Source organism: Patella vulgata, chromosome 6, assembly GCF_932274485.2.
Source record: "Patella vulgata chromosome 6, xgPatVulg1.2, whole genome shotgun sequence".
Lineage (NCBI taxonomy): Eukaryota > Metazoa > Mollusca > Gastropoda > Patellidae > Patella > Patella vulgata.
Window position 1 is genome coordinate 67,061,884 of NC_065884.2, and position 16,706 is coordinate 67,078,589.

General features: G+C 37.3%; 1 protein-coding gene across 2 annotated transcripts; it reads right to left on the minus strand.

Moving 5' to 3' along the window:
* Window positions 1–568: 568 nt before the first annotated feature.
* Window positions 569–16,706, minus strand: LOC126824049 (peptidyl-prolyl cis-trans isomerase FKBP4). 2 transcript variants are annotated; one of them, XM_050553209.2, is made up of 9 exons: window positions 16,355–16,706; window positions 15,050–15,214; window positions 11,318–11,416; window positions 9,881–10,128; window positions 8,285–8,368; window positions 7,539–7,775; window positions 6,675–6,863; window positions 5,820–6,008; window positions 569–3,251 (listed from the first exon to the last, which is right to left on the minus strand). In XM_050553209.2, exons 1-8 carry the CDS (start codon window positions 16,554–16,556, stop codon window positions 5,823–5,825), a joined length of 1,410 nt encoding a protein of 469 aa, XP_050409166.1. In that variant the 5' UTR covers window positions 16,557–16,706; the 3' UTR covers window positions 569–3,251; window positions 5,820–5,822. The 2 variants fall into 2 exon arrangements, with proteins under 2 accessions (XP_050409166.1, XP_050409167.1); XM_050553210.2 differs by lacking the exon at window positions 5,820–6,008.

The window sequence follows — 16,706 nt, forward strand, 5'->3', positions numbered from 1 at the left end:
TTGAATTTAGTATTTGCCCACCTTCATTAGCCCAATCGGAGCAGAACAGTCGGACATCAAACCCCGTTTCATTTCATTTTCTTAAGCAGTTTACGTGAGGCGTCATCTGGGATGAATCGCATTTCAATATCCTTCCCTTAAGGTTCCCACTTCGCAGTGGTGCTGGATGCAGAGACAACGTATAATTGTTTGGATGGGTATGAAAAACTTGATATCCTTTGTACACATTGGCATGCTTGTAAAAGAACCCTTGACAGTTGGAATTTGTTATAGGCCATAGTGCCGCTGTCCAGGCACAATTTACCTCATAGCACACTGTAGGCTATGGGTAAACCCGACTTCATTAGCCCAGTCGGAACAGAAGGATGTAGAACACCATTTTATAATAAAAGAGAGAGAAATGGGGTTTAACGTCCACTCGACACAAACTAGGTCATTTCGGGACTAACATGGTTTAATTTTATTTCAATAATTCGCTTGTGCGTAGGGATCTTGAGCAGTGGGAGGACCCGGAGAAAACCCACAAGGTTGGACAGGCGAGGATAATAAAGTAAGAAAACAAGAATCCGTCGATAAAATTAAATTTATTATATACTATAGAACAAGTATTGTTAAATGCAAGGATCAACAAATTATCCTGTATTAAAATAATGAAAAGTGTTTTAAGTCTCTGTGTGTCAGTTTTTCAATGCTAAAATATCTCAGATTGACTATTTAAAGCGGCATAAAGAACTGACAATTCTCACTATAACAGTTAAAAATAGATAATGAAAAATGAATATGCTGTAAATTTCAGTCAGATTACTTCACTCTGAGCCTATATATCAGCGATATAATTATAGTCTAGCCTTAACTGTCATTACGATTATAAACAAAGTCTTGATTATCCATTTCTACAATAACCGCATCGACTACAAAGCGTGTTAAAATCTATTTATATCGCAGCCGTCCGGTAAGTTAATGTGTAATTAATAACTTAGATAACATTTCAAGCCTGAAGAAAGACCTGCAATAGACAGATTTAGCTCTTGAATATTGATGTTTAACATTTAAGAAATAAAAATATCAACATGAATGAAATTTTCAATATATTCATTTTCATTATCTATTTTGAACTATTATAGCAAGAACGGTCAGCTCTTTATCTAAATCTTACATAATGTATTTTTAAATGTTAAATAATCTATCAGAGTGGATTAAGTTTTGAAACATTAGATTTTGTCCCAAAAATGCAAATGATGTTATCAGCGACTTTAAAGTAATATGTAATAGACATATGTTCTGATATTAAAACAACCATTTTAAACCAATCTGATTAAAACACAGATTCTATTTCATTTCGTATCTAATAATTCTAGATTTCATTTTACTTGTCTTCACTGGAAGCGTTGTTAACTAACCTGGTTGATGGAGGGAATAGCCAATTAAATGGTCTGTTGAGTCAATTTCTTGTCATCTGGCACTTGGAACTGTGGGTAGACATTCGCAGCAATAGTAAACAATACCCACAAGAAACAAGTTGATCGAATGAATGATGTTATCAAGTCAAAAGCCAAATGTATGATCCTGACGCGACCTCCCAATACAACTGATCAGATCTTCACGTAGTGTAGGCCATCAAAGGAATAAAAAAAGGAAACGAAATATAGATCTGTATTATAATCAGATTGATTTCACACCTACAATCACACTCCATGTTTAACAGTCTCTCCTACGACGATCATAAACTTTACACACTCGGCAAACCTCACCAGATTTCAGTACCCTACATCTAGCCTCGGCTTTATGACGAAGTCCGCCATTGGAACAACTGAAGTTCCCGGATTTACCAAAAGCATTGCCCATGACGACGCCACGACGCCTTTGAAGAATGTTTTATCATACAAATATTTCAAAGTCTGAAGCTGTTTTTTTTTCAAGTTTATCCTATTTTCTACAAACAAGTACAACTTTGCACTGAAAGTTCTAAACAAGCTTCGAACGACGCAATTTTGATAACTTCTTTTTAGAAGCGGCAAGTTTTCCTGATAAGTAAACCGGTGCCGCATCGCAATTGTATAGGCATAGGTACATATCACTTACCGTCATACAGTCGAGGCTAGATGTAGAGTAACAGAATCTGCTGAGGTTTGCCGAGTTAAACTTCACATTTAGAATATTAGAAACAAGAACAAAAAGGTCTTAAACATTTATGCGATTGTGCTATCTCGGCTCCCAGAGAGGGTGTACGTACCATTAGTTTCCCTCCGGGGAAACACACCAGACATTAATTAGTCTAAATCGGGTTTCTTAGCTCCTCCCCCCAACCCCCAGTAGCTCCTGATTGGCTTGATTTGTTTGAATCAAATGCTGACGATTTCTTGACAATTAGGCATTGGTTCCTTGTACGAGTTCCATATTAATGGTCCATTTAACTTTTTCCACATCTTTACATCAAAAGTTCATTCGAAAACAGCCGATTTGATGATTTACTGGGAACTATTTTTAGGGCGCGATGTGAGTGATTCGGCAATATGAGCATAAAATTTGATGTGAAGCAACCGGCAGAAGGATACATCATGTGACTTTCAAAATGACCGACATATGGCCAAGGCGATTTCCCAGAGGAATGAAATGGGGTTTAACATCCTACTGTTCTGCACCGATTGAGCTAATGAAGAGGGGATTCCCCAGAGAGAAAGTAACAGTAAACGTTTCTCTGAGAGCCGAGATTGACGATTGTGCCCATGTAGTTTTTCTTTCACGATGTCAGTGCACACATAAGATTAATGTCGGCATCAAAAAATGCATGGTACTCACTGACTTTCAGGGTAAATGTCCATCTGTCATTCTAATTTTCTTTAACAATGAAAAACAATTCCACAAATATTCTCATATTTTCCATGTCCATTTTTAAAGTAAACCATTTGCCAAGGGGGACAAGCTTCAGTTCCTTGACAAGTTTTTTATTTTTTTTATTTTACAAAAGAATAAGTAAACTTTTAAAGTAAACATCTCAAACAATTTGCCATGGGAACCATGGCTCATCTTCTTAACATCCATCTTAACATATCCAATCTTAACAAATGTTTGTTTTTGACAAAACTTGATAAAAAAAACTGTTTCTGTTTACAACTTGTCGTCAAACTTTCCAGACTTGTTGGTTATTCTGTTATCATTTCAGATTCCTCTGTCCCATTTGACCCGCCTTCCTCTTCCTTCTTCTCACCATTGCTATCTCCAATATCTTGATTCATTGGTTCAGGAGTTTTCTATGAAAAATAAATAGTCTATTAATAAACGTCTTAAAATGAGAAAATAAAATACAGTAAACTTCGCGTAAGTCGATTTGTATAAGTCGGATCTTCGCTCAACTCGGATAAAATCGTTTGGACCCTTTGATCCTGCACGTTTTTCTTATTAGAGTCAGATTTCCTAAGTCAGATCTTTGCTCAACTCGGATCAAAATGTTTGGTCCATTTGATCTAATTCTGTTTTTTTTCCTTCGCCTAAGTCAGATAGGCAGTATCTTCAGAATTTGACTAAGTCAGTTTCGTTCGTACCGATGGTCTAAAATGCGGTTAGGTATTCCATGCACAGAGCCCAAAAATACTTTCTCGGATCATTATGACTCAAATCCGCCTATTTGACACAATGCAATAATAGAAGTTTCCTGGAAAATTCGAAACTCGCTTTCTGCTGTACGAGACACTTTCCGGGAAAATTTAGGACATTTTTCAAAGATGGCGACAAAACAGAAGTTATCTACTCACACCAAAACGGAAGTTATCTACTTGCACATACAAACAAAAGCTTGAAATGTGCCTTTGAATCAATTTTCCGGCTCTTGCGGTTTATTTCTAATCGAGCTAAGATTGAATTTCGGTCTTCGGCTACCTCGGATCTTCGCTTGGTCAGTCCACTTAGATTTGACTTATGCGAAGTTTACTGTACTGCAAATTATTGAGTGATGTTTTGACTAGGTTTCTCTAGTCATTATCAATTCAATTACAGTAAACCTCGCATAAGTTAGATCTAAGTGGACTGACCAATTTTATACGAGTTAAGCGAAGATCCGAGTTAGCCGAAGACCAAAATTCAATCACAGCACGATTAGAAATAATAATTATTTAAAGGCACATCTTTGAAAAATGTCTTAAATTTTCTGGACAGTATCTCCTACAGCAGACAGCTAGTTTCGAATTTTCCGGGAAAATTCTATTAATGAGTCACGTCAAATAGGCTGATTTGAGTCAAAATGACGTAGGAAAGTATTCTAGGGCTCTGTGCATGGAATACCTAAGCTTGTTTTAGACCATGGTTTCGGGAAATTCTGAACATACTAGGATTACTGCTGATCTGACTTCGGTGAAGGAAAAAAGCTGGAATTAGATCGAATGGACCGAACATTTTGATCCTAGTTGAGCGAAGATCCGACTTAGGAAATTTCTTCTGACTTTTTTGTGGCAGACGATAACAGTACAGTAGGCTCGACTAAACCCAGATCGAGGTCGTGGATAAACTATTCTTGTATTATTGGGCATGTTTTGGATGGTACAGAGATAGAATAGTCGCATAATTTTAAAAAATACTTTGATATAAAATATCTAATCCATCTCTTATACACTAGGTCTACTGGCATTATTTCCTATGAAGGAAGTAAAAAAAAAAGACCTTTCATCATAAAAACAGTTATTTCATTTTGTTTCACAGATTGCACAGTTTGAGGAATTCAAACCGAGTCCTGATGATGCATCATTAATAATACATTATGAAAGATAAGATAAAGAGCTGGCAGTTCTCACTATAATAGTTAAAAACGAGATAATGTAAAGGGAATATTCTGAAAATTTCAGTCATATTGCTACACTCCAAGCCGAGAAAACCTTATTTTAAAATCACTGTAGCCTTGATTGTCACTGTTACTGCTGTCACGATAATTAACGAAGTCCCCATTAGCCATTTTCGCATTCATAATGGGTGCTTAACAGCAGATCAGATTCAAATCCATTGAAAATCAGACATGTAAGATGGCATTGAGAGTTGATTATGGTCTTTTCATTTTAATAAATGTCTAATTATTAATTTATATAACATTTAACACCTTTAGAAAGACCTGCAATAGACAGATTTAGCTCTTGGATAATGTATGTTTAACCCTGTCATCCTATATGTTTACATTAACGCACTCTCTCTCAAATATGTTATTAGGTTGGATTTCTTTCATATAAATCTTAAAAGTTATTATGGGTTTTAACATCCACTTAACACAAACTAGGTCCTTTTGAGACTAACATATGGTTCAATGTTTATTTCAATAATTCACTTGTGCGTAGGGGTCTTTAGCAGTGGGAGGAAACCAGAGGACCTGGAGAAACCCACTAGGTTGGACAGGCAACCCTACTTCTTGTCACATACAACCAGGGAATCAAAACCACACCACTGGGCTCAATGACAGACCTTATAATGCAACATGCACATGCTAACTATTCGGCCATCTGCCCCCCACCCTTCATTCCTTCCAAAGGTGCAAAATGAATCACATGTCTCTCTAAAAGACATTATTAGTTGTTTTTGTGGGGTTTTTTTAAGAAGAAAAATCTACAATCTAAAAATCATAATAATGCAATCATCACTTGATGCTTTTTTAAAAAGTTCATTTGAAAGGTGCTTCTGCTAAGATGTTAGCGGTTGGGTTTTTTGGTTTACAGGTTCAGTTCAAAAGATACAAATAGAATCAGAAGACGGTTGCTGTCGGAGCAGAACAGTAGGACATTAAACCCCATTTCATTTTATAGGACAGTCCCAATTTGGTAACAAATGGGAGGTAATTCACCAACCTTTCACTTGCGCCTAGGATTTATATTTTCTTTGTCTGGAATAAGTGGCATCGTTTCTCCGAACGCTGCCATCTCTTGCTCAATGGACATCATATCCTTGGCCATTTCATTGGACCAATTATCAATGTTGTCCATTACTTCACCAGTAGAATTTGTTTTGATTATAACGGGTGTATTTTTATCAGGAAACTGGCAATGAGAAACAAAATGAAATAAATTGCTTTTGAATGTATATTAACTCCTATCGGACATAATTCCCCCTATTTCACAAAGCAGGGCTTTCTACGTCACAATTTTACCACCTGGTCAATTTCTAACGCATTTTGTTTACCTTGGATTTACCTGTCCTACCTGGAGAACTCACCCGACGGTAAGAATTTCAAAAAACCTGAACTTAAAACACAATAAATACAGTTCAATTTATACAGAAATATTGTTTTTGTTCAATAGAAATGAAATGGGATTTAACGTCCTACTGTTCTGCTTCGACTGGGCTATTGAAGACGGGCCTACGCTATACAATGTGACTAAATTCTGACTGGACAGCAGCACTACGGCTTACTCTTATATCGAATTCCAACTGCCAAGGGATCTTTTACGTGCACGCCAATGTGTACACGAGACCTCGGTTTTTCGTCCCATCTGAACGACTAGACAGCTTTCCTTGTCAGCCCCTCCATCCTGCATCACTGACAAGGGAGAACCACGCCGGAAAATCTGGATGAACTTTCTCGGCCAATGCAGGGATCGAACACCCGACCTCCAGGCTAGCGAGCTAGCGCCTTACCCACTTAGCCACGTGATCCCCCCACCTCCATGAGCAAACGGTCATGTAAATACGTGTAATAACCCTACCTTGGCATCCTGTTCCGCAAATCTAGAGAACATTCCAGCGTAAGTTTTCTTTTCTTTCTCAATAAACTGTTTTAGTTTATGGTTACACATAACAATTTGATTCTTCGCAGCTTTATTTTCAGGTTCAAGGGCGATAACTTTTTCAAAATCTTTCTTTGCATTTTCATACTCATTTTTATTAAGTTGTGCCTGAAAGGAAGGAAATGGAGTTTAATATCTCGTCATTTGGGAGAAGAAATGAAATGAAATGAAATGGAGTTTAACGTCCTACTGTTCTGCTCCTAACCTGGGCTAATGAAGACGGGCATACGCCATACAGTGTGCTATGAGGGAAATTTTGCCCGGACAGCGGCACTACGGCCTACTCTTATATCGAATTCCAACTGCCAAGGGATCTTTTACGTGCATTCCAATGTATACACGGGACCTCGGTTTTTCGTCTCATCCGAAGGACTAGACAGCTATCCTTGTCAGGCCCTCCGTCCTGCATCACTGACAAGGGGGAACCACGCCGGAAACATTTGGGAGAAGAACTTATGAAAATTCTCACAGTTTAAGATCCAATTAAGAAAATAAAATTAAAATAATCTTGATAATCTCCCGGCTTGGATAAATATTGAACAGAATCAAACCATTATTGGACAATATTATAGAATCTGGGCCCTCATTCTCGAAATCTTAACTAAAGGTAAAACCCAAATATTAGTAGATACTTCAATTTTGATTGGCTAAACACTCAAATCAATCTAATATTATCCAATCAAATTAGAAAAAATTTGATTTTATCTTAAGTTAAAATTTCATGAAACAGGCCCTAGGCTTTTAAGAACTTGCAATGAAAAGGTTGAGCGTTTATATTTCTACCTGTCCTCGTCTGAAGAAAGCCTTCGTATTATTGGAATCCATTTCTAAAGCTTTATCACATTGTTCAACAGCTGAGTTATTTTCTTCTAGTTTAAGATGACATAAAGCTAGATTAAGATGTGCCGCTAACATTAAAGCATCTCTCTTCTTCTGTTCGTCTTCTTCTAGACTCGTCTCGTGTTCTAAATATGATATAACTTTATTGTAACATTTAATCGCTCGTTGATATTCACCGGCCTACAAAATATCATAAATAAAATAAATTACAAAATTTTATTTAAACAATATTTTATTCATTTAAATTTACAAAATTTATATAATAAATATAGGATACGATAACTAGCTTTATCAGCTTATATAAAATCGCTTACAAAATGAAAACAGTCAAAAAAATAACACAGGAGATGATTGTAACATTGTAAGGAATACAAGTTCCTTAAAAGTTTATTTCTGTTGATGTTTCTAGGAAGGTTTTCTCATCTAGAGAGAGAGAGAGAGAGAGAGAGAGAGAGAGAGAGGGTTTAACGTCCACCCCCACCCGACACAAACTAGGTCATTTTGGGACTAACATATGGTTCAATTTTATTTCAATAATTTGCTTGCGCGTAGTGGTCTTTGGTAGTGGGAGGAAACCCGGAGGACCCAGAGAAAACCCATGAGGTTGGACAGGCGACCACACCAGTTGACTCAATGGCAGACCTTATGATACAGTGAGCATGCGCTAACCATTTTAATATATTCCTTACCTTAACATGATTGGTTCCTTTAGATTTAACAAGTTCTGATTGGTCTAATTTTTCTGGTACATCCATTTCAAATGGTTCTTTAGCCTACAATAGGATTTATAATAATAATGGATAGGACTTTTTTAAACAAATTTCAAATTTTGTCCAATATTAAGTTAGCTCATAACTAAATTTCTGTAGATTTCAGTAAGAAATTCATGACATCTAGAATATAAAACATCCAAATATAGGTTGCTAGGAAATCAACATATGCCCACAGCTGCCAAGTCGCCCCAGCAGTCCACAAAGGTTGCTTCGTTTTGAATTTTTAGATACTATCATCGGCGCGTTGACAAGATTCTGTAACATAATCAAGGGCAATATCGTAATTCTTATCCACAAAATAATCAAAACTAAGAATATAATTTTTAATTAATTCCCATGATGAACTTTCTTGCTAGAGCAGTGATTCTCAACCAGTGTGCCGCGAGATCTTCCTAAGTGTGCTGCTGCGAAATTTTGAACGGCACACTAAGATAATGTGAAAAACCAAGTGATCCCAATTTGAGTATTCACCGGTGTCTACTGATAAGTTCATAGCTGTGTTTTTCTTTATTTAGTTTGAGTCATTCTATGTGTCTATGACTAGTCTCTGGTTGTATGCCGTCTGACTTACCAAATTTTTTTTTATTGCAAAATTCAAATATGTTTATATAGCCAGGTGTGCCGCCATTTTTTCATGTGTTCCAAAGTGTGCCGTTCACAAAAAAAGGTTGAGAACCATTGTGCTAGAGTGTTCATCACCTTCTACGGGAGCAAAGGGCCATCACTCTAGATGTAATTAACAGACATGTAATTGAACTTTGATGTGATTCTTTGTTTCATTTATCTGAACAATGCATATAAATTACGTGTACTCAGTTGGTAACTTTTGTCACAAAAGTGATGAAGGGTAATAACTCTGGAAAAAATTAACGAAAACTGGTGTCAGCAGCATATTGTGGACAGCATACACCCACACTGACTTTTCAGGATTGATGCAAATCTATTGTTATTGAATGCCATATTCCTGAAGCAATGGCCTGAGAAATTCCTCTCTGACCATTGCTGGATTCGTTTCTGATACTTGAGCTTTTGAGGGAGTTTGTCTATCCCAAGTACAGCAACATGACAGCCCTTCGTTTAATCTGGGGTCTTCCCTAAAACTTTGGACAATGATTTAAGGTATTAAAAACGGTGAAAGTATGTTCGTCTCCAAACAGTATTGTTTACATTATTTTTGATTTGATAGCCTCGTTTGTCACGCAATTAGTTTTTCTGCAATATTCTGCTATGCACTGGTTAATTGGGCATAATAAAATTGTTAGTCATGACGTAACGTTATGTAAACATATTTGGTCCAATTTGGAGCTCTGTTTTAAGCGTTATGCTTTTGTAACGCAGTTAGCTATTGGTTGTTAATCTGACCATTGACCAGTCATAATTTGGAACAGAAATTTGCTTTCGTTAAAGCAGTGTTTTGTGGGATTAGGTATAATCAAACGAAACACTGCGAGGAGTATGTTGAATGCCAACATATTGCACAATTTCAAAATAATAAAAAATTATAAGTCAAACCTTTTCGAAATTAGAAAGATAAACATCATATTCTAGAGTAGCATTTGGTGGAATTTTAAAATCTTCGCTTCCCGTTGAACCATACGCATACTGAGGTCCTACGGTAAGATGACATTTTTCTCCCCTCTTCATTTTAGTAACAGCGATTTCAATGGCTTCAATGACATTCTGCTCGCTTGCTTCACCAACCTCAAATTGTACATCTCTTTCATCAAATCTGATACCGTCGTATTTACCTACATAGTGAACTGAAAAATACAAATAAAATGAAATTGGTTAACATCCTACACTTCTGCACCAGAGAGAGAGAGAGAGAGAGATAGAGATAGAGAGAGAGAGAGATAGATGGGATTTAACATCCTCTCGACACAAACTATGTCATTTCGGGACTAACATATGGTTTAATTTTTATCTAATAATTCGTTTGCGCTTAAGGGTCTTTAGCAGTGGGAGGAAACCGAAGGACCCGGAGAAAACCAACAAGGTTAGACAGGCGACCCTACTCCTTGTCACATACAACCGGAGAATCGAAACCACGCCAGATGACTCAATGACAGGCCTTATGATACAGCGCGCACATGCTAACTATCCGGCCATCCAACCTCTCTGTATCTTCTGGTGTTGATACTTGATTCTATTTTACATAAGATTCATAACCATGTTCAGTCGAACTTCCCTTCGTCTCCCTCCCCCACATTCAGGGGATGCTCGATTAAACGTTCCAGAGTCAAATTCTGCCAAACCCCAAAATAGCGACAATCAAGTGAAAATGGGGATTGCATACGAAAATATCTCAATCAACCATGACAGCTGATACATATTCATTGCGTTTAATTACGTCACAATTCTACTCACACCACATCAGTTGTCGAGATTGACAGAACTATGACAGGACAGGATTGAATTTCATGTCACACGATTGCAATTCCGTCAATGCAGAACGTTCCTGATAGGCAATATTCCCAATGTTTCATCTCCAAGGGAATTCACGTACAATGTCTCAAAACACAATACAACTCGGGCTTTTAATACCACATACAGCTAATCTGATTAAAATACTATCTATATTTCGTTTTGTTTTCTAATATTCGATGGCCTCCACTACATGAAGATCTGACCAGTTTTTTTGTGAGGTCGTGTCAGAGGTCATACGTGCGGCTTTTGACCTTATGACGTCAGACATATGATTAACCAATCAGCATTGATGATTCTAGTGGATTACCCACAGTTCCATGCAGCTCATGCCAAAAGCTTGCTGTAACAGACCTTTTCATTGACTAATCCCTCACATCATCCAGAACTCGTCAATGATAACAACTCTTCCAGATCCTAGTGTAGTAAAGACAAGTAAAACGAAATTTTGAACTATAAATAAAACGAAACGAAATAGGATCTGTGTTTTAATCAGATTGCACATACGGTCTGTTTCGTACTTACCATTAACTGATGAGCCATCCTTTGGTTGTTTATATCCTTCTCCTTTCGTTAAAATTCTACGAATAATTCCACCATCTTTGTTTTCCGTCAAGTCTTCACCTACAACCGAAATAAATAAAAATATATGCTCATTTTATATATCTCTGAGATTTTGGATCAATAACAATATTTTTCATCAAAAAAGCAACCAGCGTTTGTCAGGCAAGATACGCCCACATTTTGCAAGAGATGGATAGAGAATAGAGGTGGAGGAGAAAAAAAAAACAAAAAAAACTTTCTGACTTCTCAATTTTCCACAAGCTAAAAACGTGATTTTTTGTACAATCAGAGACAATAATCCATGAAATTACAATCGGATACATGCCAATATCGAAAGGAACAGATCTTTGGGATATAAACCTATATTTCAAGTTTTGTCAAAATTGAATAAAAATTGTGAGGAGATAGATAGAGAGAGGGAGAGAGGGAGAGAGAGAGAGAGAAATGGGGTTTAACGGCCACTTGACACAGAATAGGTCATTTCGGGACTAACATATGGTTTAATTTTATTTCAATAAATCGCTTGTGCGTAGGTGTCTGTAGCAGTGGCAGGAAACTGGAGGACCCGGAGAAAACCCACGAGGTAAGACAGACGGCTGTATCCCTTGTCACGTACACTGCAACCAGGGATTCGAAACCACGCCAGTTGACTCAATGATAGGCCTTATGATACAGCGCACACGTGCTAACCATTTGACCACCCAACCCTTCCATACATGTACGATCACATTCATATGTACATGTAAGTTTATAAGAGATCTATCACACAATCACGGGGGAGGGGGGGTGGGGGGATGGCCGAATGGTTAGCACACGTGCGCTGTATCATACAGTCTGTCATTGAGTCAACTGGCGGGGTTTCGATTCCCCGGTTGTACGTGACAAGGAATAGGGTCTCCTTTTCAACCTCGTGGGTTTTCTCCGGGTCCTCCGGTTTCCTCCCACTACTAAAGACCCCTACGCGCAGGCGAATTATTGAAATAAAAATAAAACCATATGTTAGTCCCGAAATGATCTAGTTTGTGTCGAGTGGACGTTAAACCCCATCTCTCCCTCTCTATCACACATTCACACCATCACTCTCACCCACCCCAACCAACACTCCTGAAATATAGAACAATGTTATTTGCCCCTGTGTGGCATACTCTCATTACACATACATCCAACCGGTGAATGCATCCACATCACAACACAGAGTTGTAATCAAACTAATCTAATCTAATCAAATTATAAGATGTGAAGTTTATGGGTTTTTCACATAAATTCAGGAAGTTCTTCATATATTATGACTCCATGAGATAATGATAACACTGTCATTTTTAAAGTGGCCTATTCAAGAAAGAGAGAGAGTGGCCTATTCGAGAGAGAGAGAGAGAGAGAGAGAGAGAGAGATTAACATCCACCAGTCCTTCACGTTTAAGGAGAGCTTTTGCTCCTGTTCCTCTCCACGCAGACGCACGTCAGCTTTCCTTCGAAGGAGTCATTAAAGACTCCTGCAAATTAGCTAAATCGCTCTCCTAAATACTGAGATTAATAAACTACTTTCAGTACCTGCATATATTCAAGGTATCAGGAGCTTTTTATGGCTCCCGCACAATTTTATAAACATGAAAGACTGATCCACTCAACACAAACTAGGTCATATCGAGACTAACATAGGATACAACACTTGACCCAATGACAGACCTTGTGATCTTCCTAAGTGTGACGCGAAATTTTGAACGGCACACTAAGAAATTGCGAAAACCATGTGATCCCAATTGAGTATTCACGGGTGTCTACTGGTAACTTCATAGCTGTGTTTTTCTTTATTTAGTTTGAGTCATTCTATGTGTCTATGACTAGTCTCTGTCTACAAATCTATGCCGTATATGACTTGCCATGTTTTGGGGGTTTTTTTTCACAAAATTCAAATATTTTTCATATATATTTAGCCAGGTATATATTTACATGTGTTCCAAGGTGTGCCATTGGCAAAAAAAGGTTGAGAACCACTGTTCTATAGTATAATTTTATGCTGTTAGAAATGAAAAGAAGAGAAATGAGGTTTACATGTGCATGTTAAAGATCCCTTGACAGTTGGAATTGGATATAAGAGTAGGGTGTAGCGCTGCTGCCCGGGCAAAATTTCCCTCATAGCATACTGTATGGTGAATGTCCGTCTTCATTAGCCCAGCCGGAGCAGAACAGTAGGACATAAAACCCTATTTCATTTCGTTTAATGTCAAGGTCAAAATTCTCGACAATCAAGTTCCACTCATTCTGCTGAGACTCGAAGTATAAGCAAATCTGAGTGTTATTAGACTTGTCTCCTTGATGTAAAATTGGTGGTAGTGTCTCTTTAAAGTTTGATCTTATTTTGACCTTTAATGAATCAGCTACTTTAAATTAGATCAGATTAAGATAAAAGTGTATTTTCCTGGAGTCGATACTTAAGAAGTAACATATTATCAAATTCTCTGACTGTTAAGGAAATAATTCAGATACTCTTGTTTATATCAGGCTTACTATATTTTGAAGATAAAGATTCTTCCTTTTTCAATATGACGTCTCGTCGCCAGATTTTGAAATTAGCGAAAACAAGGATGCAAAAAGTGTGCTAAAATATGAACATTGCATGTAAGATTTGAACTATAACGCCAGACTTCGAAATTAGCAAAAACAAGGACGCAAAAAGCGTGCTAAAATATGAATATTGCATGTTAGATTTGAACTAGAATGCAAAGTTTTTGTGACTACAGTAATTTTGGTTAAAAAGGAAATTTTAAAACTTGAGTTTTTCTGTAGCTATAAAACTCTCTCAAAAGGTTGAAAGCATTTAGGACAAAATTTCATGTAAGACACCATTTTGATGTGTATAAGACTCACTTCCCTTGAACAAACTCCCGAGTCTCAATGAAGAGAATGGAAATAATCGGCCACACATAACTTAACCAATGAAATAATACATCACCAGCCGACATATAATATATGCAAAACTTAAATAATGTGATATTATTGACCAATCGTGTTATCCCTAACTATACTGACCCTAAGAAGGTGAAAAGATAATTTCCCACGGTTAATAATTCAGCCGTAACTAAAATACTAGTATTTTCGTGTAAACAATTATTACCGCATTTTTTAAATGCAAAAACCAAGTAAATACACATTTTTGTAAACAAGTGGTGGTAGACTGGATAACCTGGTTTACATGACGTATTAGAGGTTATCCAGTCTCCAAGTGGTTGAGCGTACACATTGGTGTGCACGTAAAAGATCCCTTGGCAGTTGGAATTTGATATGAGAGTAGGCCGTAGCGCCGCTGCCCGGGCAAAATTTCCCTCATAGCACACTGTATGGCGTATGCCCGTCTTCATTAGCCCAGGTAAGGATCTGAACAGTAGGACGTTAAACCCCATTTCATTTCTCCAAGTGGTGGTTGAATGGACAACGGTCCAAATGATCAAATTCTGTTCCATTTGGCACCAGGCAATAAAATGTTGTATTAATTTTAGATTGTTTGTGTGATGACAACTATTGAAAGTTTTTGCTTCTAATTTCAAAAATAAAAAGCAGAAAATTGCTTCTGGTATTAAAATATAACCCTGTGTCGCCATATTTAATTTAGCCTCAATCTATTTCAAACTCCCACCAAATGTACATTCTACATTTATCACTATAGCCAACATTATGACCACAATTTCAACCTACCTTTCCATGAAAAGAGTTCCACTTCAAAAATAAGGGTTGCGTTTGGTGGAATCTTGGGAGGAGAGCCCGAAGCTCCATAGGCATACTCTGCTTTACATGTGAATTTTGCGATTTCTCCTTTCTTCATGGTGGCAACACCAAGATCCCAGGCTTTGATAACACTTCCTAAAATATAAAAAGAAAATAGAAGATGGGTTGAGTTGGGGCTTAGAATGAACCAGAAGATGGTGTGTTAGAGGTTAGAGTTGGGGCTTAGAATGAACCAGAAGATGGTGGGTTAGAGTTGGAGATTAGAATGAACCAGAAGATCGTGGGTTAGAGTTGGAGTTTAGAATAGACCTGAAGATGGTGTGTCAGAGTTTGGGCTTAGAATGGACCTGAAGATGGTGTGTTAGAGTTGGGGCTTAGAATGAACCAGAAGATGGTGGGTTAGAGTTGGAGATTAGAATGAACCAGAAGATCGTGGGTTAGAGTTGGAGCTTAGAATGGACCTGAACATGGTGGGTTGGAGTTGGAGATTAGAATGAACTAGAAGATGGCGTGTTAGAGTTGGAGATTAGAATGGACCTGAACATGGTGGGTTGGAGTTGGAGATTAGAATGAACCAGAAGTGGTTGTTTAGAGTTGGTGTTTAGAATAAACCAGAAGATGGTTGTTTAGAGTTGGTGTTTAGAATAAACCAGAAGATGGTTGTTTAATGTTGAAGCTTAGAATGAACCAGAAGATGGTTGTTTAGAGTTGGAGCTTAGAATGAACCAGAAAATGGTGGTGTGGCGGTTCGATGCAGCTGACATAATATTCATGTTATATCATATTATGATTGCTTGACGATTTTGTTATTGTTTGTTTTTGGGTTTTTTGTGAACCACAACGCTTGATTTACTTTATTGTCAATATTTGCTGATAAATGAATGTTGTTTCAGTAGATTGGACTGTGTATGTGTAATAAGTACTAATATAGTATAAAATTAACTTATTTTTAAGATGGTACATGCATTAATAAAGAAAGTGAGTTTGCCACTTGGAACTAAAGGCATCCAATCGTAGCTAAAAACAAGCACATCAGTATATCTCAGCGTTTTTAGTTACGTTAATTCTTGTAGCTAACGGAGGCCCTACATAGTAACATACTGTAGATTCGGTATAAAATGATATTTATCTTTCTAATTTTCAAAAGCTCACAAGGTGCACAAATCGATCTACCATTTTACTTCACTAATTTAATAACCAATTTTCCAAAGGTTCATGCGGTAGCCTGCTGAACCTGATCGAAATTTTAAAATTAAGAAAAAAAATAAAAATTACCCATTCCAAGTTGAAACTCAAATTTTTCGCCTCTGTCTCGACTTGAATCAAATTTATCACCATTTTCCAGAGTTCCAACATAATGAACGTATACAGTGTCTCCATTTGCCGGCGAGCCACCATTTTCATCTCCTTGATTCAGAATTTCTTTCAGAACCCCTCCATCTTTCGAGGGAGTAATGTCGACTTCAGACCGAGTCATGACTGATGAGCTGAGGCCACAAAATAGAAAGTGTCTTTACTAATGACTGCAATTTAGCGCCTTGACAATTTCAAACACAGAAAACGTGGGTTTTTACGATGTAAACAAAGATCCGGGAAATTTCTCGAAAATGGAATACGGAAGTGTATC